At 38.2% G+C, this 26,950-nt stretch overlaps 1 protein-coding gene across 1 annotated transcript in view; it reads right to left on the minus strand.

Moving 5' to 3' along the window:
• grin2aa (glutamate receptor, ionotropic, N-methyl D-aspartate 2A, a) overlaps positions 1–26,950 on the minus strand; it is a 268,565-nt gene that overhangs the window by 16,423 nt on the left and 225,192 nt on the right. The window contains exons 5-12 of the mRNA XM_037688511.1: positions 26,577–26,779; positions 21,206–21,377; positions 18,639–18,792; positions 17,291–17,416; positions 15,662–15,891; positions 8,404–8,564; positions 4,426–4,515; positions 3,204–3,301 (exon numbers count right to left, since the gene is read on the minus strand). Coding sequence (XP_037544439.1) covers positions 3,204–3,301; positions 4,426–4,515; positions 8,404–8,564; positions 15,662–15,891; positions 17,291–17,416; positions 18,639–18,792; positions 21,206–21,377; positions 26,577–26,779 — 1,234 coding nt within the window. The remainder of the gene's footprint in view (positions 1–3,203; positions 3,302–4,425; positions 4,516–8,403; positions 8,565–15,661; positions 15,892–17,290; positions 17,417–18,638; positions 18,793–21,205; positions 21,378–26,576; positions 26,780–26,950) is intronic.

Raw genomic sequence — 26,950 nt, forward strand, 5'->3', positions numbered from 1 at the left:
AAGCTGTTCCTCAGTCTAGTGGTTCTACACTTAATGCTCCACAACCATCTGCCTGAGGGGAGTGGGGCAAAAAGTGTGTGTTTTGGGTGAGTGTGGTCCTTCATGATGCAGGTGATTTATCATCTGCACAATCACTCATTTATAAGACAAGTAGGAGATTTTTTGGTAAACATTTTGGACAAATGATTTATGAAGGGAAAGTCTAAAATCTTAAGAAACACCCAGGTGCAGCATTTAAAATGAGTTTGGTTTGATTTACAGTGAAAAAAAGATTAAAAATCAAAGCTAATACTAATGTTAAGATTTGAAGCACAGTCAAGGAGGTTGTCTTTCTTACTTTACCTCTGCAACTTGAGTGGCAGAGGTTATCTGATACAGCAGTCCCTCATTTCTCACGAGGATTTGTACCCTGAAGCCCCGCGATAAGTGAAAAACCGCAAAGTAGGAATAGTAATGCAAGTATGGATACCCCGCAATAAACGAGGTACTACTAAATTGTGGTATTTCTGCTGGAAGCACACAGACTGCACCAGAGATGCTGAAGCTAGTTGTTAGTATTTGTGTTTGCAAAGAACTATAGAATGCTATGTACACAACCATGTAATGTCAAACTGTTTCTGACATCAAATTTATTTATTTATTTGTCTTTAAGTTAAGGTAAGTTGGATCGTTTCAATACAAACTCAAGCAAAATGCTCAGACTAGCCATTAGCTTGTCAATCCAGTCCAGTCTGAATACCATAGTTAGAACACAAAAACAAACAAAAAAACACTTAAACCTGGATTTATAAGCATAAACTCTCACATTTATTTAGTTAGAAGATTTTAGGTGTGAAATCAAACAAAATAATTTGTGGAAATAAAAAAAAAAATACAATGATCTTTGTTAATGTTTAATTATAATTACAGAACTACTTTATCTCAGTTGTCAGCACCTCAGTCTTCTAATTCTCAGGTTGTGGGTTTTAGTCCAGCTTGCGTCAGGAAGGACATACGGCCTAAAACAATAGCCAAATCTTTCATGCAAGTTCACTCACTGTGGGGACTCCAGCAGAACGGAGCAGCCAAGAGAAATACTACAACACTGGTGTATTATAATTAGGTTCAAGACAAACCTAGACAAAGTAAATAAGTTTGAGGGTAATTTCTATCTATTTTTCGTATACCTCATATGAGATGATGCACAAACTGTTAATAGCTGATATTTACATTTGGCAAATCTAACTTGGATCTCTAGCAGCGCTTATTAATATTTGTTCAGATTCTTGCTGCAGCTTTGCATTACGCATTGGCAAGAGCACACATCTAGTATATTTCTGTACTGTGTCTACAGGTGAGAGAACAGGATGTGTTATTTTTCCAATTATTTATTCAGTCTTAGATTAGATCTCAGGTAGGAGGAATAACTGTCTTTTAAAAATTATGATGGACTTCTCTCCACCTCATTGTCGTTCATAAAATGCCATGCTTGCCTCATGTACTGTGTCTATCTGATCAAGTAGCATCTGCCAAAATACAGAAAGTGTGTCATTTATCAAAAACCTGCCCTCCTCTTGTTCTTCTCTTTTCTCTTACTGTTTTTTTTTGTCCCTATCTTTGGCCATCCTACACAAACTGTCACTTTCCTGATGGTATAATCATTTTTTCACCTTCACTTTATCAAATTTGTCCTCTCAATCTGCTTCGTTTTTCTTCTATTTATCCCTATCTTGGTGGCTTTTATCTTTGTTTACAAGTTGAGCAGCATTGAAGTCTTCGGTGTGATACGAATTCAAAAGATTTCTGACAAATACTGGATCAGAATGAAACTGCTTGAAAAGCAAGAAGGTATTGAATGTGATTATTAAAAGGGGGTTCACATACAAAACAAAAACAGGGAAGCTAATTTCTTTCTGAATTATCCACATGGTGTAGCCTTCATGCTCTGAAGCCCCTGATAAGATTAGATGAGATCCACTGTTCATTTAATCCATTTTAACACATTTAATGCTAGTGGCTGTGGACGATCACTAGGCAAAATGATTCTGTTATAAAATGTAAATGAATCTGTCTATAAACGCTTTAGCTGTCTCTCTTTGTTTTACACTAGGAAACTGCTCATGTGAAAACCTCAGAGGCTACTGCAAAAAAGGAAAGTTATGAATCAGATGTAATGCAGACAAACACACATACAATATATGCATGTGTGGTTTTGCAGAGAGTGAATGACATTAGTGCTATGTTTAGAGAAGCTTTTGTAACAAATAAAACACCAAACAACCTTTAAAAGTTTGCTTTTGGCACACACAAATGTGGAAAAATACTGTATTTGTGTATACTGATGCATGCTCAATAGTTCAGGTAGAAAAATAAAAAAATAACAAGTCAGACCCTCTGGACGGGTTCAAAAAACAAACAAAATAAAGCAGAAACGTTTCGTGTTTCATCCAAAAGACTTTTTCAGTCTAAGGAGCTGCATTCAACTCAGTCTTATAAATAACACTTTCTCATAGTGAATCAACCACTTTGTTGTTGACATTCATAACTAGCTGTTCACATGATCAAGGGGGACTATCAGCCTAGCAATGGATTGTTAGCAACCTGATGGTCACTTGCTATTCTGTATACTGTATTTGTGCGCTTGCACATTCTATGATAATGGGTTTGAGCTTGTTTATGGATCCTTCAGGAAACTGCAACTTATACTACAACAAAGGGCCCCTTTAAAAAAAAACTTCAAACCGCTCCTGAGAGACTTGTTTGCTGTATTCGTATAACTCATTATAGAACCGAGGCACCATTAAGGGTTAAAGTCACCTTGCTGTTGTCATGCCTCTGAACTGCCAAGCAAAGTAGTGGCAGAGTCAGAATGATTGCTATATAAAAGAGAAAGTCTAGTCAAACATGATATAAACAGAGTCTTTGTGCAACCTCCAAACTGCAGGATTAAAAATAGGAGGGGTCCAACACGCATTTGATACGTTGCACTGCATGTCAACAATGCTGAGTTATACGCCGCACTTCCTGTTGTTCCACAATGCTGGTCAATTTATAATACACTCACACTGTTGAGGGCTATGGCTGGCAGAACTAGGGATTTATGAATGACCAGAAGCAGGTAAAAGAAGGAGTTCATCGTTGCTGCCACATCGTTGAACTGTCATCTAAAATAAACTGCAAATAGTGTTATCCTCTCAGCATACAAGTGGGCGTGTAAATCTTACCATCTCCGATGATTGCTAGGATGGCAAGATCCACCTGCCGCTTCCAATAGGAACCTTTTTGCAGAGCAATGCCATAACCAGTGGTTGCAAATATGTACCTGCATTAAATACACAAACACACAATTAAAAAATGTGGTTTATTTTCAAAACTGTATCCCTATACAGTATTTAAAAAAAGTATTTTAGGTAAGCATATAAATCAACACAAAGAAGCAAAAAAGACCACTTTAATTAAAACTGCATTTCTGGAAGGAATGCATATTGTCTGGCTTTGCATGCTCGAGTTTTACACAAAGTGTTCAGATTATGTGTTGGGGATGACTCTCAGCTGCAAAGGCACTTAATTTTAGTTCTATATCTATACAGTTGACTGTTTTAGAGCCATTTTTGTGTTTGCTAAGATGCTAAGCTGTAGTGGCCATCTTGGCAATTTGGATGTAGATATACAGTAAATATATCTAAATTTCACTTTCGAATAAATGCATTAAAATTGAGTGGGACGTTTTGGCAAAGTTTCAAATAAAGATCTCATTTAAACTGTTACTGCTCATAGAACATGTTGGGCATGACTTTAAGCAAATGCCACCCCAAAATTGAGCTGAATTTCTGTAAAACAGAATGAGTTATCCATTTCTGTTCGCTGTTGTTTAACTGTGGCAGCCATACTAAACTGAAGCGACTTCAAAGTCATTCAGTTTTAAATGTACATCTCATTTTTGCTTTCAGAGTTTCATTAAAGTCCACCCAGTGATTTGTGAGGTGTGCTGCAAACAGACAAACAAAACATGCGCACGCATAGATTACACTCACAGACAGGCACGGGCATTTACGTCATTGCCCACCACCATTCACCATGGCAGTCAATACATAGAATGATCATTATGTGGCATATTGATTTATGTTATACTACTTTAGGAGCACGGAAAGAAAATAAAAAAAACTGCTACCTTCTACAAATCAAAGTATTCTACTAACCAGTTTTGCAAATAGAATTATCTGTCAATGTTGTCTCTGATCATGTAGAGTCACAAAACTTTTGTAATAGGGGATTTGATGTCTGGCTGCTATCACTTTGTTTTCAGACTGATTTTGGTCACTCAAAATGACAACTGTGATGACATGCATCACTATTCCAAAAATTAATTACTCCATATCTGAGCCTGAGCAGTGCAACCCTTTCTATATCAATGGTTTTTAATTGACAAATTGAAGCTTTAGTTACCCGCTGCCGATGGTGACCAGCTTGCATCCCTCATCCCTGCCAGCCATGTAGTTTAACACTGCTGCATCATAGATGAAGGCATCCAGCTTGCTGCAATAGAAGACAGAAAAGAATAAAGTAGAGGGATTTAGAAGAGTTTTTGCAGTCTTTATAAAGACTGAGTTAGAAGTGCACAGGAGAGAGAAGACAGAAAGCAAAAGTCGGGGATTACATGTCAAGAATTTGTCAGTTGCAGATCAATTGTGTGGTGTTAAATCATCCCCAGTAGAACTGCAGTCTGAACAAAACCACACACAAAGGACACGGGGGGATGGCGGTGGGTCAATACAACACACTTTGATAGGACGTCAGAGGGACATTGGCAACCAAAACAAAGTTTAGACCAATACAAACATCTACATGGACTTTCCTTCTTTAAGCCTCTGTTCATACACACTCGTAAACAAGTCAAAGCAACAACAACAACAACAAAAACCTTTAGACTGACATTTTCATTGTAACTGATATTGTCACTAGGCACTGGTCTTTCCCTATCTCAGTGGCTGCATATTATGTTCAAGCACAAAGACCACACTCAAACATTCAGAGCCCGCTAATAGTCTGGTGACTGTCTGGCATTTACTGAATGTCAGATCCAGCCCTCCGACAGAGGCTCACAGTCGATAGTTTAGCTGTGTAATTAGATTAACCCACCACTGGTCCATCCACACGCAAACTGTGTGTCCTAACATGGACAACCCTTGAGTAGATATTGACAAGAGTGTATTTTTAGTCAGATGAGTCTGTGCGCTGGTTTGTCTGTGCATGTCTACGGACACTAGATGGTCACAATCACCAGACATTATATTTTTTGTATTAGTGTAAAAGGTTTAGTAGAAGATATTGCTTTTACTGCTAAACATTTGAACGTCACCTTTAATCGTGCACAACTACCTCTTATTTTCAGGTAACTTTTGTGCATTTTTTTTTATACTAGACATTTTTCATTTTAGTAAACATGGAAGAAACCACTGGAAAGGTTTTATTCCAGTAATGACGCATATTCTAAAACAATGTAAAAAGTCAGAAATAGGTTAAATTTCATGTTCCTAAAGTTGATTTATAATCAGGGGTGCACATAACTGGTATGCCGGTCCGCATCTGCAACAAAAATCTGGAACGCATAGCATCACCTGTGTTACCACACGCCTAGTACTTGGCCGTCAAGTTATCAACACCCAGGCCCCGAGTGGCTAATCAGGAGGATTGGAATAATTCCCGGTGGGCTGGTCTGATGTGTGGCCGGTGCCCCCTGTTTTTTTAAGAACATTTTTATTAACAACATCAAAACTCAACAATGCTACCACTGCTCCTGGGCCATCCAGCCTCCACCCAGGGCCGGCAGCATTTTCTTTTTTGCACGAGTCGGATCTGCAACATACGACAGAGCAACACAACCTGCCACTCAGTTCTGTAGGCATGTTAGCAACTGACCAATCGATGACCTCAATTTGTCCTGAAGGTAAACACCCCTTCCCCGCAGTTACATGCAGCCCATCAGTTTTTTTCTAGAACTTCATTAACAATACAAAACAGGACAATGCAACAATATAAAAATACAAACTCGTGACGGGTACAGGCTAACTACATTTCACAAAATAGGGGGTTATATAAAATAATGAAAGTGGAAAAAAAAAATACCAAGGACAAGGAGGTACATCTGCAGGATCTGCAGCATCTACCATGCAGGAAGCTGTGACACACAGGATAATGGGAGTGACACTGAGGAGGACAATGAGGAAGGTGGCACTCATTAAGACAAAGCTGCATATGAAGTGAGTATCAAACACTATCTCCTGGTACTCGCTTGAGGAGCCCAGTAAAAAAGTTATTTGCACCCCTGTGCATAATGCTGAATGATGGCCTAAATATTTCCATTAGTTAAGGTGGTCATGGGTCTGCAGTCATGGTTTTCAAATGAATAAATGTGGACAACTTCACTCCAGTTTGGGAGTATCAGCTTCAAGTGGAATGGTGTAGGGGCAGGGCAGCCGACTCGGGACCTGAAGGTCCTGGGTTTCATCCCCGGCCATTGCACATCTCGTGGTGTTTCTGAGCAGGACACCCAATCCCGAATTGTTCCCCGGCTGCTTACATAGCTGCCCACTGCTCCACCTGGGTGTATCCCAGGTGCGACGGGTTAAATGCAGAGAACTAATTTCGTCATTGTATGAGAACATACAATGATGACAACACATAGCACTTTATTTATTTATTTATTAATATTAGAAGGGGTCAAGCATTATTTTTTTGAGCGTTGGTAAACAGGACAAAGAAAGGAAGGGGCTTTCATTGTTCCAATGTATTGTGATAAAAAAGGAGCTTAGCAGAAAAGTGAAGCTCTTAAGCTTTCAGCTTTCCTAAGGTCAAAATGACTCACAAAGCTTTTGTTTGGCCCTGTGAGTCATTTTGATCTAAGGGCAACAGGATGGTTAATTTATTGGTTTATCTATGTTCTGACGTTCATCAGTGATTATGAGATGTGGACCATGATCAAAAGCACAAGATTTAAGACACAAATGTTTGAAATAAGCTTCTTCTGAAGGGTGGCTGGGCTCAGCCAGGTGGGAATTGATGGGAATCAGCTGAGATGCCCAGGTGTCTATTAGGATGCTTGCTGCCCCCCTCTTCAAGAGGATTTGTTGAACTTGTCCCACTCCCTGTCAGTCTCTGATTGATTTAAAGAGATACTCAGAAATCACAGGAGGGATTATAGGTTTCCAGGAGGAGCTGGAGAATGTTGCTGTGGACCTGTGTCCTTCACAACATGACTTTACATAAGCTGAAGAAAATGGACAGGCACTTGGAATTTTAGTATGAAGAAATTAGGGACGATGCAAATATTTGCACAGTACTATAGACAAGAATGTATTTTTATATGCATTACTAAATATTTTCCAGAAATGCTTACAGTCTACTTCAGTACATCTATTTTTATGAACACAGCATGCTGTTACAAAAGCACAGACATATGGAGTATAAAGCAGATCCTTCAGGCTTTCTTTTACCATGTCTTAGAAATGATGAGCTGAAAAACTGAACTGCTTAAAACCCAAGGACTATGAATTATGTACAGCTACTGTACATTTTGTATTTCATTTTTTCTCTTTGATCCCTGTAGCATGTCCTTTGAGTGAGGACATTTTATAAGATCAAACCCCAATGTCATTAACCAGTCCAAAGTATCCTCTTGTATTAGCATTTCACCCACCTTTTGTCCTCTGACTTTTCCATTTGCTCACTCCCCTCCTATTTCTGTTTTATTCCTTGATGACCTTTTTCCTTGTTCCCTTTTTATTCCCTTCATCTACCTCTTTCTTTGGCCTCTCCACACTTGGTCTTTGTTTCCGATGCCCTTCCTTTCTCCATTCTATTATGACTTTCCTCACTTATCTCTTCGGCCGTTTGTTGCACCCTTTAATCCCTCTTTTATTTCGTTTAATGAGGCCTTTTCCTCCTTAGCATCTTACCCGTGCTTATTTTTGTGCATATGATAGTTCCTCTCCTCCTTTCTTTTGATTTGATCATTTCCCTCTTCAATTTTCCATCCACCCAAGTCATCTCAAATTGATCCAACCCTTCAAGTTGTCCTTGGCTAGTCTTGTGCAAACAACCATGCCACCTATTTCTCATACACACCTGCACACATGCACAAACACACATCACCCCCACAATGGAAACTAAAAATAGCTTCTGCTCTTCTTAGTGAGAAAGCCCATTCATCCCCAATCTCTGAGGATCGGTCACACACACACACACACACACACATTTTTACACGTGCAAAACGTACAATCACACGCATACAAAATAACCCACAAAGCTGAACATCATTGCACTGATTGACTAACTAAGCCTCCAGAGGAGAATCTTTAAACTTTTATGACTGGTGTAAAAGTGCCCTTAAAAGCTTGCCAACATCTAGATACAGTGTCTCCTTACCCTGATTTAAGGCTGACAAGTGCATCCACAACTCCAGTTTGATGATACTTCACCATGTACTGGTGCATGGCAGGGTAGTTCTTCTTGATATTTCTCTCTGTAGAACCATTTGGTACTGTCCCAAAGCGAAATGGAGGAGAGTATGCGTACGGGTTCTGAAACTGTGGTGGAGTAAAACAATAAAGGGGATTTAAAAATAACAAACAACAGAGTAAAACAGTAGTGGTGGATTCAGTTCAAAAATATTTTACAGCCTAAACATTCTGAGATTGCCATTTTTCCTTAATTGTTCTTATTACTGACCACCTGAGGAACTATAGTTTCCTGGATCAGTCGACATCTGCAAGAATGCTGTCATTATGATGTGTGCTGGGGTAGACAGGAGCCTGATGACAACAAAGTATTCATTTTAATAATTATGAGAAAAAAAACATTATTGTGAAAGAAAACATATATTTGTCTGTTCATTTAATCCTGGCTGAAAATAAATTGGTTAAATCTGTAATTACGTGTTTGTGTAAAGTGCAAACAACATGTAAACACTTCTTCTGCTGCCAAATCTGCTGTACATTAGCATTTTTTTTTTCTGTTGTGACATCTATTGTTTAAAAATAATTTAAAAAAAAAGTACAATTTCAGGTATGGTCATATAGTCTCAGTCTATATGTCGACAACACGACTTGCTCACTCCATTATCAACTCATATGACTTGTTTTACGACTTAGTAAAAAAAACTAAAAGTGTATTTAATGTCAGAAACATTATTTATTATTTCCATCAAATCAAATCAAAACATGTTGCTTCTTTTATTACTCGATAGTGCAGCAGACTTAGGATGACACTAAAACTGGAGAGGCTATGCACCATGATTCACAAAGATGGCAGAATTACAACACCTGCCTCACTTTAAAATATGTTACAAGGACTTCTTCTAATCGGGTCTTCAGCTGAAAAGTTTTCAGTCTATAGGGAAAAGTCCATAATGCTGGTAGGCCAATTTCTATAAAAATAAAAGTGAACTTTTGGTTACGTAATGTTAAGAACCTTTTGTTTGATCCGTTATTAATTTATTTGTTGTCTAAACCCTTTTGTTCCTTTATGAGATAGCAATAATAAAATGTCACTTGTATGCTGCATCTTTAAACCTATTGTTAGAATGTATATAAAGTATATAAACACACACACACACACACACAAAATGACCCTAATTACATGCAGTTCTAAGACAACGTTACAAACCTTATAAGACAGTAATACCATATACAGTTGTTTAATATGAATATGGCTTAAAGTTCTAAAATGTGGACACCATCCACTGCAATAAGAACTGCAGTATCAAAGCCAAAGCATATATATATATATATATATATAGTAAAATAATAAACGTCTGGGTTTTGTGCAAAGAACTTGTCTGAATCAAAAAGTGGATTGGATAATTTCCCATAATTTCTAGTCTAATGAACGTGTACGCCCTCTAAAATGGATGGCTGAACCGACATCAGATATTTTTAGCTGTATAAAAGGTCAGTCCTGAGTGAAGAAATAACCACAGTGACCGTCTGTGTGAGGCGGGCATAAGAAAATGCATTATGTAACTTATAACATTTTTTGAGGGGAGGGGCATAAAAAAGTTATTTTTAGATGCCATGTGGTCTACATTATGAAATAATACTTGGTTCCAGGTTCTACATTTAGTAGCTTTGTAAATTCCCTTCCTTACCACTATTCTGTCCTGGGTACAGTGTATCAGCACAAATGACGAGTTTTGTGGAAGTGTGCCAGCTACGGTGGTAAAACTGTACCCTCTGTGACAGACACAGAAAACTACTGTCCATTACAGTCAAAATGAGCTCTACTCACACCACCCAGCCTGTCCTATACATGTTCAGTGTTTAGTATATTGTTTGTCTCTGTATGGCATTTAAAATATCTTTGCTTCCTTTGTTTTTACTCATAGAGCAGAACTGAATAAACATCTAGTCAGCACAGCAAGAATTTCATTTTATTCACCTTTGTGTTCTGTTGTGATTCTAATAACCACTTTGTTTGCCAGAACTTGCAAAGTTTAGATGACCCACTCACATCTTAAATGTATCTTTGTATGTGTGAATAATTATAGGATGTATACATTTTATATTTGCTCATCTATAAGTGCATTTCCATTGTAAGAACAGGAAGGATTGAGTGTGGGTTGTGTGTGCACGCATACGTTAGTGGTGATGCCATGAAGTGCGTTTGTCAGGACAAGTTAACGGCCCTCAGAAACACGCTCTCTCCACAGTAGTCTCAGTATTATTTTGTTCTCATGCTTCTTCCTTCCTTCTTTTTTGCATGTCCACTGGCTGAGCAGATGCTTTAAGGGTCACGAGGGGGCAAACACGATAAGTGGGCTTCCTAAAATTTTCACATCCACTGGTGGAAACTCAGATTGGAAAAGTACTTTTTCTCCTGCTGAATAATTACCAAGAAACACATTTAAAAAGCAACTGCAATCATAATTGCACTGCATAGGTTACACACCCGCACACTGAAGCAGAACGAGGAGAGCACTTTCTGTGTCCAGGGTCGGTGGAAATGGGAGGGAAATATCATCGGTCCAGACGAAACAAATGTGCTGTTTTTGTTTTTGTTGCTGCTGCACACGAGAACATGAAAGCCGTCGTCTGTGAGGGATGTGTCTCAGATCTCTTTTATATGAATGCAGATGTGACAAAAGTTGGTAGTTTAATTTAAAATCTGATATTGTGTCATGCTGTTGAGCAACATATGAAAATAAAAGTAAGAAATATACATAATGCTAAAACTCAAACGATCTATTAGACTCTTCTGGAGTACCGTAACTGCTGGACTATAGAGTGCACCTGAATATAAGTCGAGAACACTAAATTAGAAACTAAACAAAAATATGTACGTATATAAGCCGTGGGTGGGTGTTCACGTTGTAATGAGTGGCAGCGCACAACTTCTGAGAGAAATGTGCAGCTCTTGTTATAGATCAAAAAGCAACCATTAGATGGTGTTTCACAGACTATTTTTCTTTTTAACACAGACAGAGTGAATCACACACATCTTCAAGATAACTCTCTCTCACTCATTGTTACTCTACTAAATGGTCTAACACATAATGAATACATAAACTAGGCTAATCAATAAAAGAACAATGCTAAATATCTAACCGAAATGATTAACAATAAACATTCATTTGAGCCATAACTCCTCCCTGAGGCCATGTGACTCACAGTCCACCACAATGAACCAATGAGGTTGTCTCATTGAGCCATGAGGACCCACCCCCCAAGAGAGATGTGTATTGATGAGGCTACCTGTATAAATAACGGTTAAAAAAATCTGACCAATGAAATTACCGAACAGGTCACAGTCCAACCAATGAAATATGGAGAGGAGGAGAGAAGAGGAGGAGGGGAATCCCCCAAGTTCTTGACAGTGGGGGAATCCCCCCCTTCCCCTCCACTCTGTATGTATTAAACAGTAAAATAAAGTCATGAGGACCCACCCCTCAAGAGAGAGTGTATTGGGCAGCTATGTGAGTGACCAGGTGTGATAAGGCTAAATGTTTTTGGCAGCAGGAAGCTCATTAGTCTGTCAAAAAAATAAATTAAAAAAATCCATAAATTAGCCACAGCATTGTATAATACGAGCTTTAGGGCCACGCCAAAAAAAATAAAAAAAATTACATTGCTACGCTAAGGAAAAAAAAGCCATAAAATGGTGAGAATAAAGTCGTAGAATTACGAGAATAAAGTCGTAGAATTACGAGAATAAAGTCGAATAAAGTCTTATTACGAGAATACATTTTAAAACTAAATACTTTTTTTTACAGCTGTTGTTATTTTTCCCCCCCATGAGTCAGATCCACGATGCGACCTGTCAATCAGTCCTGTAGGCATGTCAACAAATGACCAATCCGAAGCTAAATGAGTCGCAATATTATCAGAACTCCGACACAATAAAGCAGGGTTTACTACATTTTAACTGTGGTAAAATGAAGAATGTTTGTTAAATTTATTGTTATTGACGCTCTTACTCAAAATGTCCAACTCGTGGAAAATAAAAATTAACGGCAGCTGTAAAAAAAAAAAAGTCTCATACAACTTTATTCTTGTAATTCTACAGGTTTATTCTCGTAATTGTATGTCTTTTATTTTATGTTTTCTTAGCGTGGCAATGTAATTTATTAATTTTTTTTTTAGCATGGCCCTAAAGCTCCGTCGTAGTATAAACCTCGAGGTTCAAATCCTGTGAAAAAAGTAGCATCTTACAGACCTGAAAGTACCGTAGTTAAATCATTAAACGAGCTCAAAAGAGCGATAACAAATGACAATAACTTAAGCTTTAAAGACTAAAACGATCATACAAAATAGAAATCTAGGACTTCTATCTTGGATGCGTGGTTGAATGTTTGCATGTTTGTTGGTCTATCTGTGAAATAAGGATTTTCAGGGCTCTCATGTTACTACTTTAAAATAAAAATAACTAAAATACATATTACAGTGACAACCTTCCAGATTCTGTTTACCTTTTTTGTTTGCTCCATTTCTTCCCTGTGCCTCCTTGTCTTTTCTTATCTTACTTTCTCCCACCTCTTCCTGTTTCAACCCTTACCTCAGTTGTCAGCCCGGTCCATATCTGTCTGCTTGTTGTCTTGTACCATCATGTACGTCTAGGCCTTCTACTAGTCCTCAGTCACTCTCCTGCCAGTTGATGTAACTCTCATTCCATCCCTACTTCCCTCTCGCCTTCTGTTTGTTGTCAAAACCCTCGACATCAGCCCTGTCCCTGGTGGTATCTCCTCTTACAGCCGAATCTCTGTCCTCAAAAACTCCCTGCCCTATTTTCTGCTTTTCCACATTTCACTTGACCTTTTCCTTTCAGGCCCTGACTTCAATGTTTTGAATATATTTTCTAAATGGATTTTTTTTCCTTTGTTTCACAAACATATTTAGATGAAAGAAAAATTTGGAAAAGTGATGATGATGTTGAAATTAAAGCCACGTTAAAAATAGTGACAAAGCAGAAAGAATTTAGTTGGAAAGTGAATATTAGATATTTCAGAACACCGTGTATCATTTATAAATATGGTAAGGCTAAAACAAACTTGTCCTAGAGACAATGTGGAAAAGTTGGAGATCATGCACATTTTTTGGAACTGCCCAAAGATGAAAACATTTTGGGAAGGAATTAAGGAAGAAATGTCACATATCCTACACATTTATATTGAATGGAACCCCCTTGTCTTTGTTCTTGGTGTGTTTCTGAGTGATATGTTGAGTAAAGAGAAACTGTACCTGCTTGGGATCATTATACTGGTGCCTAAATAATGATTACCCTATTTTGGTATTAATCTCTACCTTCCACTGTAAGTCAACGGTAAGAGAGAACAGTGAGGGTTTATCCATCCATCCAACATCTTAACCCGCTTCTTCCTTTTTGGGTCACGGGGGTCGCTGGTGCCAGTGTCCAGCTATCACTGTGCAAGAGGCGGGGTACACTCTGGTCAGGACGCAAGTCCATCACAGGTGTGAGGGCTTATACTATGGAAAAAATAACAGCAAAGCTAAATCTAACTATTTATTTAAGAAAAGGTGGAACCCATTGATTGGGCTTGACATTATAGCGTGTTGACTTTCATGTTGTGTTAACACATTCAATTGTAAGTATCTAGACATATGTTGAATGAGGAATATCTGCCCTTTGTTTTTGTTTTAATTCCTCTGCAGATAAAAGATTTATGATGATATCAGCTTGTCGAGACGTTCAATGATGTTCACTATTGAACTGTTTTATTTTGATTGGCTCTGCCAGAGAATAGTGTTTGTAGCTTGATGTGCTAAATGTTAAGCTTGGAATGTGAATAAAACAATTTATAAAAAAGTGGAAAAACCTGCTGAGCTAGATGTTCACCAATAATAGCAACACTTTCCTCTCAGTAATTAGTCTTTTCTGCGTAACCCAAAACCTTTTGATGATAAGATCAAGAAAAAGTGAGCAAGATGTGGAAACATCAGTAAAACCAGCAGTATTGTTGTGGTTTGCACATGAACAAGAAGATAAGTAAGGTGTGCACTTAGCAGGGTACGACATCAAAATGTTCAATCACCCACCAATAAAATAAATTCAGAATTTTAAAGTTTACAGTGTTGCCCAATTTGTAAAAAACTACTTGAGCCTAAATTACTGTTTGAATAGTTGAGTATTGAAAACAAAAATTGTTTAGCAAAATATGAGTGTTTGAAGCTAATGTTGGTTCTCAACCATCAAGGACATGATGGAGTAAAATCAATTGAATGTATTTAGACTTTTCTCATCTCATCCAAGAAACTTTCACAGTTCAAACTGAAAAGTTTACAAATTAAAAAAAAAAAAAAAAAATTCTCAGTTTGATTTAGGAAAGTTTCTAAAAGTTAAACTTTTTCAAAAATCCAGTTGCCCTTAATTGGATGTGATAGCCACGTCCTGGAAAACAGGGACGTTGACTACAGCCAGTACCTCTCAGTCACTGGACTGGAACTGTTGAAGACTAGTTGGTGAGTCAAAATTGCTAGAAAATAACAAACTTTCAGTTTCAGCCTCATTGAATTCTTTTTTTTTTTTTTGTCAGACCTAACAACTAGCAAACTATGCAGCTCATTTTGTGCAGCCAATTTTTAACAATCACGGTGTGCGCTGCTTGCAAATCCCACCCTTCCCAACCACTCTGTCTTGGCTCATCTTGTTCCCAGCTTGGCAGCTGCCACCACATTATGACTCAATTTACTAGAGTACATTTTTGAAATACAGATAACCAGATCTAGACTAGTCATATTCTTATTCACAAAATAATATTTATTATTGGTGTGATTAAAACTGGACATATACACTTTAGCATGGGATGTTTTCTGACCCTGCAGGGGTACAAAAATACAGCTTTAGCACTGAAGAATTATAAAAACAAAATTAAGCAGGGTTTGAGATGGGTCCCAGCTGCTTGATACAATTATTTTAGGAGAAATTTTGAGTAATGCAACTGAGAGCGACTGCACTGAGAACTTCTATACTTTTTGAGACATTTTAGAGACTGCTTAAAAGTCAATTGCAGCTGTTTTTGTTATTTGAGCTATTATGTTGCTAAACGGAGGTGTTTTATTCGGCTGCTCTCTTCTTCGGGGGTCACCACAGCGAGCAAACTCGCATGAAATATTAGGCAATTTTTGTTTTTTTCGAGCAAATCAAAACCCTTCTTCCATTGGCTTGGTTTTACCTTGTTGTCTGAGAGTCCAGTAACTTGGTCGACAAACTCCTCCTGAATCATGAAGGCAGCCAGATTGGCAGTGTAGGAGGCCAGGAAGATGACAGCGAAGAAGGCCCACACCGACACGATGAACTTGCTGGTGGTTCCTTTTGGGTTTTGCACGGGGACAGAGTTGTTAAATACCAGACCCCAGAGAAGCCACACTGCCTTGCCCATAGTGAAAGAAGGTCCGTGTGGATCTGAAAAACAAACAAACAAACAAAAAAAAACATTAAATATGTGAACGATAGATGGCGAAAAGATGAAACAAACATTTTTATTAAAAAAGGTATATATATATATATATATATATATATATATATATATATATATATATGGTCGACTATATTTCAATAAAACGTACAACTCTAAACCAGGAATAGTTTGTATTTAGATTATAGGCAATAAATGAGAAAATGCAGATTTATTTTATTTTATGCTTCAACTTTTTAACCTCGTTTATTTACTTTTATTTATTTATTTTTGGTAATATACGTTCATTTTTTAACAGAGCAGCAAGTCCCAAAAATGTGTGACTGCAGCAGGTTTTTATTAATTTATTTTTTTGTTATATTGCTATTCTTCTTCACAAAAAATAAAAATAAAAATCTCCTGACCATACTCAAGTCTGGCAGGTGGTGATAATGTACCTTTTGCCATTCACTATAAAATTCAGCAAAAAATATTAATACAATTAAATAAATGAAGCAAAAGTGGGAAAAAAAAAAAAAAACTAAATCTTAAGAAATCCTAAGTATACAAATGTTTTATTATTCATTGTTGTGTTCCTCTTACCCAAATTTAAATTGTGCAAGTGTACGGGGTCTTCTTACATATTTTGTTTAGAAAAACATTTGCAAATCTGGAGCAATGCGTAAAATACTGTAGTGCAGGCAGCAAACAAAGTAAAAAAAGCTCAATATTCTGTACTTTTATGCATTATTACTGTTGTCACTTGTGTAAAAAAAAACTTTTGCTTTTCTTGCTGATAAGAGTCTAGATTGTCATTTGGTTTGAGTGCCTGGAATCTGAAACTCTAAATTTCTGGTTCATCTGTGTGATGGGTCCATCAGAGCTCTGAAAAGTTGATGGGATCCAGAATTTGTTCTCGAATGATCAAAATCATCCCTTGCCTAGTTGTTCTATCATCCACTGGACAGTCAAAGTACTTGTTGCGGTGCCATCAGAGGAACTGGCAGAGAGTAAATAAGGCTTGTGCGCATGCCATTAACAGTGTAATCATTCAACAAATATTTTAATTAGTTTTGACTTTGTCGATGAAAAACATGCCAATCTCTTTTAGTTATTTTTGTTTTGAAGGAGTATTTTATATAATAATAATCATGTTTGCACACATCTCCTTTAGAACTTTAAATGTCACCTTAAAGACGTAGGATTTTGTAGAGAATGCATTTGCTCAAATTCATAATTATCAAACCTTTGTCTCGCCTAATAAATAAAAACTGCTCCTGTTCAAACATATATTTTTTAGAATAAACCTGCAACGCAAGAATAGAGTCAAAACATTTTCTGCTTTGGGCTCGCACCCAAAACCTGAACATTTGTGCATGGTGTTTGTTGTATTGTGCCTGTGCTCACCTTTTCCCTGTGCCAGGTTTCTGTTAAAGCCAAGAGGACTGATGTACTCAAACATGAAGACGGCCATTGCAGTCACCAGCAGGAGCATCACAAACATCATCACCCACACTGACGCGCTGAATGGCTCTGGGAGAGGAAGAATCGGGAGCACAGAAATTAGCATCCAACATGTGTGCTGTTAAAAATAATCACAACTTTTTATATCTGGTTTATTTTCTCTGTCGTAAGGTTTTCTGAAATTTAATAGCAATAATCCATGTTTTTAGACAAACGAAGGAAGGAAAGCAACGACTTGCTGTCGTCTCTAGTACACGCAGCGCTTCAACAGAAGCCCCCCCACCCCCTCCCAGCAGATGGCATTTGGCTGCATATAAGGCGTGGTACAGTGTAGGAAGCCCTGGTGTCAGCACTCCTGTCCTCCCTCTGAGCTCCCAACAACACTGCAGAGATTAAACTCTGCTTTAATGTACGAGGGAGCACAACTGGCACAGGGCAGCGCACACTGAGCGAGCGAGTGTGAGGGGCGTCTGCTGGCAAGCTGCCATTACAGGGCTTTCCTGCTAAGCCCTAATAATTGCCACTTTCACAGCACTAACTGCATGCGGCAACCGTGCAAGTGTGCATACTTCTGTGTTCCTATATGTCTATAATGGTAGTGAAAGTTTTGGTTTATTATAAACCCATGTGTTATGGAACTGGGATGTAAATAGACTCATTATTTAGACTTTATTATTTGTTCTTAGGCTGAAGTCCCATATTTAAGTCTTTCAGGTTTGCAAGAGTCATTGTGGCATAAAGAAAGTAAAACAATAATTAAACTAGCCTTCCCTTAAGAAATGTATATTGTCCACTGCTTTGCATGCCAAAGTGTTATTCAAATATTTTGTGTCATCTGTAAGTGCTCAAAGTATTTGTTAGGGATGACTCTCAGCAAATAAAACAGCACATTTTATCCCAAAATCTGTAAAAATTACTGTGAAATAGCCATTATTAGGTTTGCTATGTTTGACTAGCTGTGGCAGCCATCTTTAAACAGGTTGACTCTATAAAATAAACAGTTGTGGACGTGCGTGTACTGATTATTTTATGAAAGTTTAATTAAAATCCATTTGCGAGTTCATGAGATATTTAGCTAACAGACAAATGCGCAGACATAACCACCAACACTTCATGGCCATGGGCAATAAAGATGAAAAATAAAATACCATCAGATCCATTTGACAGAAAATACACACAGACACATGTTCCACACTGATTCAAACAGCACAAGCAAACAAAACACACCATCGTCTTCAGATTGTTTTCCTGAGTCCAACAACAAAGCAACTGTCTGTTTGATTGCAGTTACCAAGGAAAGCTGATGGAGAGACGGTCCCGTTGCTGCGTGAGACCATGACGCTGATCCCAGTTTCTACAAATGGGACCGAGAAATCGATGACCTCGGAACGCTCCTCGTTGATGGTCAGAGACCCCACCGCCATGACGGCCTTCTTATAAACCACCTTTTTAGATGTGTGGGACAAAGACGAATGAGGAGGAATGAAGAGAGGAGATTAGGAAACAAGGAAGAAATATTGATTAAATAAAATGAAAAAGATTGAATAAAGTTTTTTGTGAACTTTACTAGTTTTACACAGGACATGTACAGCCAAATTGAATAATATATTTTATGGTACAGTAATGATACAGTAAATGTATTTTGCTGTTCAGTTTCGCATTGTACACCAGGCAGGTTAATAAGATCATTTCAAAACCTTTACACCCCTATCAGTTTTGCAATTATATAACAAAAAAAAAAAAAAAATACTGTGGTTATTTGCAAGCATTAATAACAGCAAGAGCAGCTAACTGTAGTACTTTTGGTGCACCCTGGGTTATTAAGGACATGAATTTAATCATACGTTTGTAACAATAGCTGTAACTGATAGCAATGCAGACGTTTGCAATGTAGCATTTGTACGAACCGTCATGAAATTTCTGAAGTTGATTAAAAATGACAATAATCCATTTAGTCTGGATTACACTTAGACTTGCTGTTAGCTCACTTCTCCAGTCAGAAATAAACTTCCCTCGCTCACTGGTCACTATATACTGAACAAAAATATTAACACAACACTTGTGTTTTTGCTCCCATTTTTCATGAGCTGAACTCAAAGATCTAATACTTGTTTTATGTACACTAAATGCCTTTTTCTCTCAAATATTGTTCACTAATTTGTGTAAATCTGTTAGTGAGCACTTCTCTTTTGCCAAGATGATCCGTCCACCTCACAGGTGTTGTGTATGAAAAGGCTGATTAGACAGCATGATTATTGCACTGTAGGCATAGCCCTACAGAACCTCACTGACCTACACAAGACAAGGTCAGTGAACAAGGCCAGGCTGATTCTGGCAGATCTTGATCCATGGTGAGGTCAGGTTGCTTCCATCTGGATGCAGATATCTGCTGCCCAGATGTAGGATGAACAGACTGAAAACCTCATGTATCCCTGTAGTCATCAGGCTTCTCAATGAACAGTGATGATCTCTGTACCACTTCAACATCTCACTGACTTGTCTAGAATGGATGTTTTGTGTGCCTACTAACTGTGAAACAAATTGCCCCTTGGGGATAATTAAGATTCTTGAACTTGCACAAGTGTGCCTTAGGTTGGCCAAAATAAAAGGCCACTACAGATTGTGTAGTTTTATCACTCAGCGCTGCAAGTTTTGAGGGAGCGTGCAGTTGGCATGCTGACTGCAGCAATGTCCGCCAGAGCTGTTGCTGTTGAATGTTCATTTCTCTACCATAAACCGGCTCCAAAGGCATTTCAAAGTATTTGTCAGTGCATCCAGCCGGGCTCACAACCATAAACCACATGTAACCCCACCAGTCCAGGTTCTCCACATCCAGCATCTTCACCTCCAAGATTGTTTGAGACCAGCCATCTGGACAGCTGCTGCAACAATCTGTTTGCATAACCAAATAATTTCTGCACAAACTGTCAGAAACCATCTCAGGTAAGCTCTTCTGCATGCCCGTCATCCTCATCGGGGTCTCCACCTGACTGCAGTTTGTCATCGTAACCAAGTTGAGTGGGAAAATGTTCACATTCAATGGCATATGGCACGTTGCAGAGATGTTCTCTTGACAGATTAATCCTGGTTTTCACTGTGCAGGGCAGATGGTAGACATACGGGTTAGTGGTTTGCTGATTTGTGTTGTGAATTGAGTGGTCCATGGTGGCTGTGGGGTTATGCTATGGGCAAGCATATGTTATGGCCAAAGAACACGTGCACCGTATTGATGAACTTTTGAATGCACAGAAATGTGATGAGATCCTGAGTCCCATTGTTGTGCGTTTCATCCACAACCATGACCTCATGTTGCAGCATAATGTACAATGTTGCAATGATCTGTACACACCTCCTGGAAGCTTTAAAACATCCCAGTTCTTGCATGGCCAGAATACTCACTGGACATGTCACCCACTGAGCATGTTTGGGATGCTCTGGATTTACATATATGACAGAGTGTTCCAGTTTCTGACAATATCCAGCAACTTCACACAGCCTTGATGAGGAGTGGACCAACATTCAACAGGCCACAGTCAACAACCTGATCAAATCTCTGTGACAGAGATGTGGTACTGCATGAGGCAAATGGTGGTCGCACCACATACTGACTGGTTTTCTGACCCCACCCCCAACCACCTCAATACAGAAAAAGTGCACATTTTAGAGTGATCTTTTATTGTGGTCAGGCTAAGGCACACTTGTGCAATAATCATGTTGTCTAATCAGCATCTTGATATGCTACACCTGTGAGGTGGATGTATTTGCAAATGTTCTAAGTTTTTCAAAGGTTAGGCATTTCTTTAACATAAGAAAAAAAAATGACACAGTAATCTATACTTTGATGTCAGCTAGCCTTACCTCTCCCACCATCCCATTCCAGACGTTGTTGATCTTCTTGCCATGTTTGCCATTAGTAACCAAGTAAAGGTCATAGGTGAACTTGACATACTTAGCAATTTTCTTCAGAATGTCAATGCAAAAACCTTTGCAACACTTTTTGATATATGTCCCTCCGGCCTCAGTTGTGTTGCTACAAAAAGACAAAAAACATGAATAAGATTAGAAATTGGTATATCTAGTTCAGGACTTGCAACAGAAAAGAGAAGCAAAACAAAACGGAGAGGAAAAAATATCTAGTGACAAAAAGCTGTATATAAGAAACATCAACTCCCGATCCCATTATGCACGGTAAACTAACTTGATAGCTTCAATACATCAAGATAACCTTGAGTCTTTTCACCCTGAAGTTTGGGTCATTCTGTCTGGGAATGACAGAAGATTTGGAAAAACATGCCTCTATTTCCTCTGTCTCTACAGGACAACTTGACAGCATCTGCAAGCCATGTGCCATCTGTGTTTATGAGCCCAAGAGCAGGAGAGTTCAGTATCCGTTCACACAAACACCGTGCGTCAACTTTCCGCCACCTGGGAGTCTCATTTAACTTTTAGATGTGTGCTAATTAGAGGACGATAATCTCGTCCTTTTATTTGACAACACCTGAACATAAACTTGACAAAAACTGAGAGGATAAAGAAAAACTCCACGCACCAATCTGGGACTACTTCTTTCCAGGGATTAAACTCACTTTGTGAGCAATTCTGTAGTTGGGAATCATCTGTCAATGATTTGACTTAGTTCCTCAACCAAAATGTCTTCAAAATCATTCTTTTTTACAAACAGCTTTTTTACAAACTTTTCTTTTTTTTTAATAGTAAGGCACTGTGTAGTGGTTAAGTCCAGTTGCCTTTCAACTACAAAGTTGTTGGTTTTAATATCTGCTGGAGTTTTCGTACACACAAATTGGATAGGCGGTCTAGTAATTTAAAAAGAACAGTTTTTATAAAAAATAATACTGATGCAAATAAGTGAGTCTCACAACTCTTCTAAAATGAGTTTCTAAAGATAACTAAATGTAAAATGCAACTGGTGAATTAGTTAATCATGAAACTGTTATAAATTTAAATTTAAAAGCAATTGCAAAAATGCCATGTTAGAAAATCAAACAAACAAAAGATAGAAGTTGAATAATTTGAGCTGTGCTTCTTTTAATTTGGAAAAATTGTATTTGTTTTGTAGGTTGTTCCAGGAGCGACTCTAGAATCTGACTTTTAGGGTTTTTGAGCCCCCAGTGCTGACTGATCTTGGCTTGAACGACATGGTGGCCGTTAGCGTCAGAAGCATTTGTAACGTTTGTGTGTAGGGGATGGGGGACTTGGACGGGAGGTGGGGGTGGGGTGTCTGGGGTACTCCCTCATAAAATTTTGAATAAAGTAGATGCCATTTCCTGTATTCTGGTGTATTTTAACAGGCTGTTTAACATCTAGGCTTATCTACATAAGTAAACACTTGATTCAATAACTATTTTAGAGAGCATGGCACAACAAGAAGCTAAAATTAAGCTTATATTACTACCTGTGAAATATTTATTTATCCATCCTACTTGCACATTTATATTCTACCATGATGTTGTTTACTATTTCTTTTTCATTTTTTTTGGTACTTTATTTTGTGCTTTTATTGCATGCTTTAGCATTTTGTTGTTCCAGAGTCGAATCGGTTCTTCTCATCCTGAACATTTCATTACATTGTTGACCTTGTGTTAACCTGCATATGACAATAAACAAGCATAACAAGACATAGCCTGACTAACAGCTCTCCTGACTATAGCTCTCCTGACTATAGCTCTCCTTCCTAAGGGGCGTTTACGTTTGGGTCAACTTGATATCACTGATTGGTCAGTTGCTGACAAGCTAACTGGATTGATTGACAGGTGGTGTTGAGAATCCAACTAGTGCAAAACATCGATTTTACTGGCCCATTTAAGAGCGTCATCATTTATTCCAAATGTATTCAATATTTTGGTGAATCTAAGGTTTGAGAACTGAGTTTCCTTACAAAATACTAATGATGTTTTTTTTTTTTCTTTTTCAGGGCACTTAGTTAAAATTTAAGTGTGTTTGAGCACCCCCAAAAAGAGGCTAAAATTACCACTCTAGTAGTCCAATGAAGTTTAAAGAAAGAACAGCTTCACAATGGAGAAATAAAGTCTGATTTTGACTGAAAAGACAAGGTATTTGGGTGGCTGTGGTTGAGTGGTTAGAGCAGTCATTCTCCAATGCAAGAGTTGGGGGTTCTATTCCACCAGTAGTCACATGCTGAAGTGTCAAGACCCTGTACCCCTCATTGCCTCCGATGTGTGTCCCACTGGTGTATGAATGTGATAAAGCTCTGAATATTTTTTATAGAAATAGTAGAGTGCTGCATGAATGGAAAAATGAGGGCACAGCGTGTAAAGCACTTTGAGTATCTTGATAAGATAGAAAGGTGCTATATAAGTACAGTCCATTTACCATCTTGTCTGAGTAAGGCCAAACAAAAAGTGGATGGCTACTGTCTTAAAAAAATTACAGCTCAACCATTTTGTAGTTGTTTGCAGTTTAATTGACTTTTTTACAGCTTTCAAATTCACATTAGTGAATGTTTTTAATGTGTTGTGTATTTTAGAATGTCTTTATTGGGTTAGAAAAGCTTTTAAAAAGTTTATGGCATTTTTAAGTTGTGTTGTTTTGTATGTGTGAGCCAGATGTCAAAGATTAATCTCCATCTCATGGAATTTTATGGACAATAAAGTTATAGTGATTGATTGATTGACTCTAGTCATTTACATCGTATTCTATAGGAAAGCACAGATATCAGCAGCCCTTCCAGATAGATTATCATATTTCTGCTAGAATAACAATTCAATTTAATTTAATTCCTAGACACTTTATTAAGCCCAGAGGGAAATTAAATGGTATTGTAACTCATCATCCTGGTTTCAATAAAGAGTTGTTCTAGATGCTGATGGCTGTGGGCAGGAAGGATCTCTTCTAGCGGTCTGTCTTACAACGGATCTGAAGAATCCTCTGACTGAAGACAGTCTGTTGTTGTATGACAGTCTGATGAGGAGGATGCTGAGGATTGTACAAGCATGCAAAACTGACTGCAAAGTAAAAGTTTTCAATATAGTGTTTGTATAAATCACAACTACAGTTACAGCTGCTTAAATAAGGCAGCTAACCACCTTGGTCTTGGCTTTGTTTGAATTAGCTGTAAGCTAGTCTATCTTAAAAAATTCAAACTCAGTTTTTCTAAAATTAGGACTTTTAATAAGGTATCTACAAAAGGCAAGACATTAAATGTATTTTCACCATAGAACCCTACATCAAAATATTTGAATCCTTTGAGGCTTGAAGTTTGGCTGGTCCACAGACGTGAATGAGATCTACAGACACATAAGATATATACACAGCCAGGAAATACATTCAAATTAAACAACTCAAACACTGGGTGGCTTGTATTCTTTAAAATGTCACACCAAGCATGATAACTAATAACATGTTTGCATGATATTTGTGATATTTTTGAGTTATTTTGACCTAATTAAGAAGATTTGATATCTTATTTATACAAGAAAAGAAAAAACAAACACACTGACTCATGTTTTTAGCTAATTATGAACCCTACCAGACCAAAGGACATAGGCCAGAGCTCACAGTTGTCATGGTGAACACAGTGTGCTCATTAAGAAAAGCCAGACCAGAGTTCAGGCAGTAAGAGCATGCAATGTTTGAGAGGCTGTTTGTGAAGTTGCCAGGCCAACTTTGAAAAAGTCAAACACTACGGGGCCTGAGGGACCTCCAGAGAAGGCAGTGCGGGTCCGTGTAGGATTGCGCACGTTGTTGTGAGTATGGCTTGTTCTTAGGCCAAGCCTGGATGAGTGAATTTACGGTTCTGTATGCATGGATACCCTCCATACCCCGTTGCAACCCCCTCCGCCACTCCTCATTCTCTGCCTCTTTCATCCCCTCAATCCATCCCTCTTCCTCCAAATGGACACTACGGATGCTTGAGTGGGAATCTGCGCCGTGGGAGGGTGGAATGAGGCCGAACGCACTGGCCTGTGAGTGGACATGTGGTAACAGGGAGTGTATACAGGCCTGTAAATGTGTGTTTGTGCTCCTCCTTGGAGATGCTTTATCCTCCGCCCTACTTCACAGTGACTCTGGATAATCTCCTTCAGCCCCCTTTTGGAGACCCAAAGACTGTTTAATCAGCTCTTTTTGTGTATGTTTGGTTGTTACTTTAATATAAGCAAGTAATGAGTGAAAAATAGTGGCGGTGCATTAGGCAGAACAACTTTTGTGACATTTCAAAAAGCTTAATATCGGAAAAATCTAGTTACTTTGATTCAGCACCCCTCATGCTTGCCAGCGACAGAGCCTTGCAGTGTGTGTGGGCTGCAAAAACAAGCAACAAGCCATAGGTATTTGGGCATTAGAGACATTTTACAAGGACGTAAACTGCTTAGTTCAGCAGTCGCCTCCATTTTCTGTGAGAGGAAAGAAGCTGCTGTGTGAGCGTAACGCTGCGCCTCTGTCACTGTCCATGAAGGAGAGGAGAGAAAAACGCAACAACAGTGCTGAAGACAACAAAAAGTGTTGCAGTTTTGTCACGCTCAACGTTTTAGCTGATTGTTCCTATTGTTGTGCGTCTGAGTAATTGTGAGGGGAGTTTGAGTTCTGAATGGTTTGAAGTAAATATTGAGAGGAAATATTAAACCTGAGCAGCCTCAGCCTCAATGGAAGGTGCTGCCATCTTGTAGATTCAGAATTACTCACTGTGTAGTAATTAAAATAAATTAATTAAAAATAAACCAAGATAAAAACTACTGTATTTTTCAGCCTATAAGGCGCACCAGATAATAAAGCGTATTAAACAAAACAGATAAGTCAAACTTTATTCAGCTCAATCACAATAACCACATAAAATCGGTTCGAGGTCAGTAAGCATAACCAGAATTAATACATAAGGTGCACTGGATTATAAGGCTCACTGTCCATTTTTGAGAAAATGAAAGGATTTTAAGTGTACCTTATAGTCTAAAAAAATATGGTAGTTGTTCCAGGTCGTGTTTGACAGATATCTTTCAGACTGTATCCAGTTGCACACTGTTATTTCTATGTCCATTGAGCATATTGTTTAAGCATTAGTGGACAAACAGCTCCAACTGAGTCAGAGATATAGAATTTATCAAACATCTTAATGTGTGTGTAAAAAAAGGTATATTTTTCACAAGTTTTTCCCTTAGCACCCCAAAAATAATTGGGTGACATGAGCTTTACTCTTGTGGATAGCTAGCTAGCTACTTTAATGCATTATAGTCAGATCTATGAGCTTCAAACTCACTCTTTGATATGCTTCCTGCAAGGCACAGAGTTCCTCATGCAGGTACCGGTGAGTCTCTCTACATCCTCCACAATGACAAATGGTTTCTCTTCTAAGGTGACGATGGACAGGTGGTTGTCATCGAGCTCAGCATCACCGAAGGAGTTGAAACGTGGCCACACTGGATACTTCACCGTGAGGCTGCCGTTGTCCAGTTTCCCCATCTGTTTAAAAAGGAGATGCAGGTATGTTGAACTCTGTTGTATTCAGTAAGAAGTTGTTTTTAATTTAACTTAAAATTAAAAATCAACAACATACATAAAGTAGTTGAATCTCATGCTTCACCTAAATCAAAAGTACCACCCCCCAAAAAAGTGTGTTATGCAGAAATGTCA

Source organism: Nematolebias whitei, chromosome 15, assembly GCF_014905685.2.
Source record: "Nematolebias whitei isolate Nwh7 chromosome 15, NemWhi1, whole genome shotgun sequence".
NCBI classification, from domain to species: domain Eukaryota; kingdom Metazoa; phylum Chordata; class Actinopteri; order Cyprinodontiformes; family Rivulidae; genus Nematolebias; species Nematolebias whitei.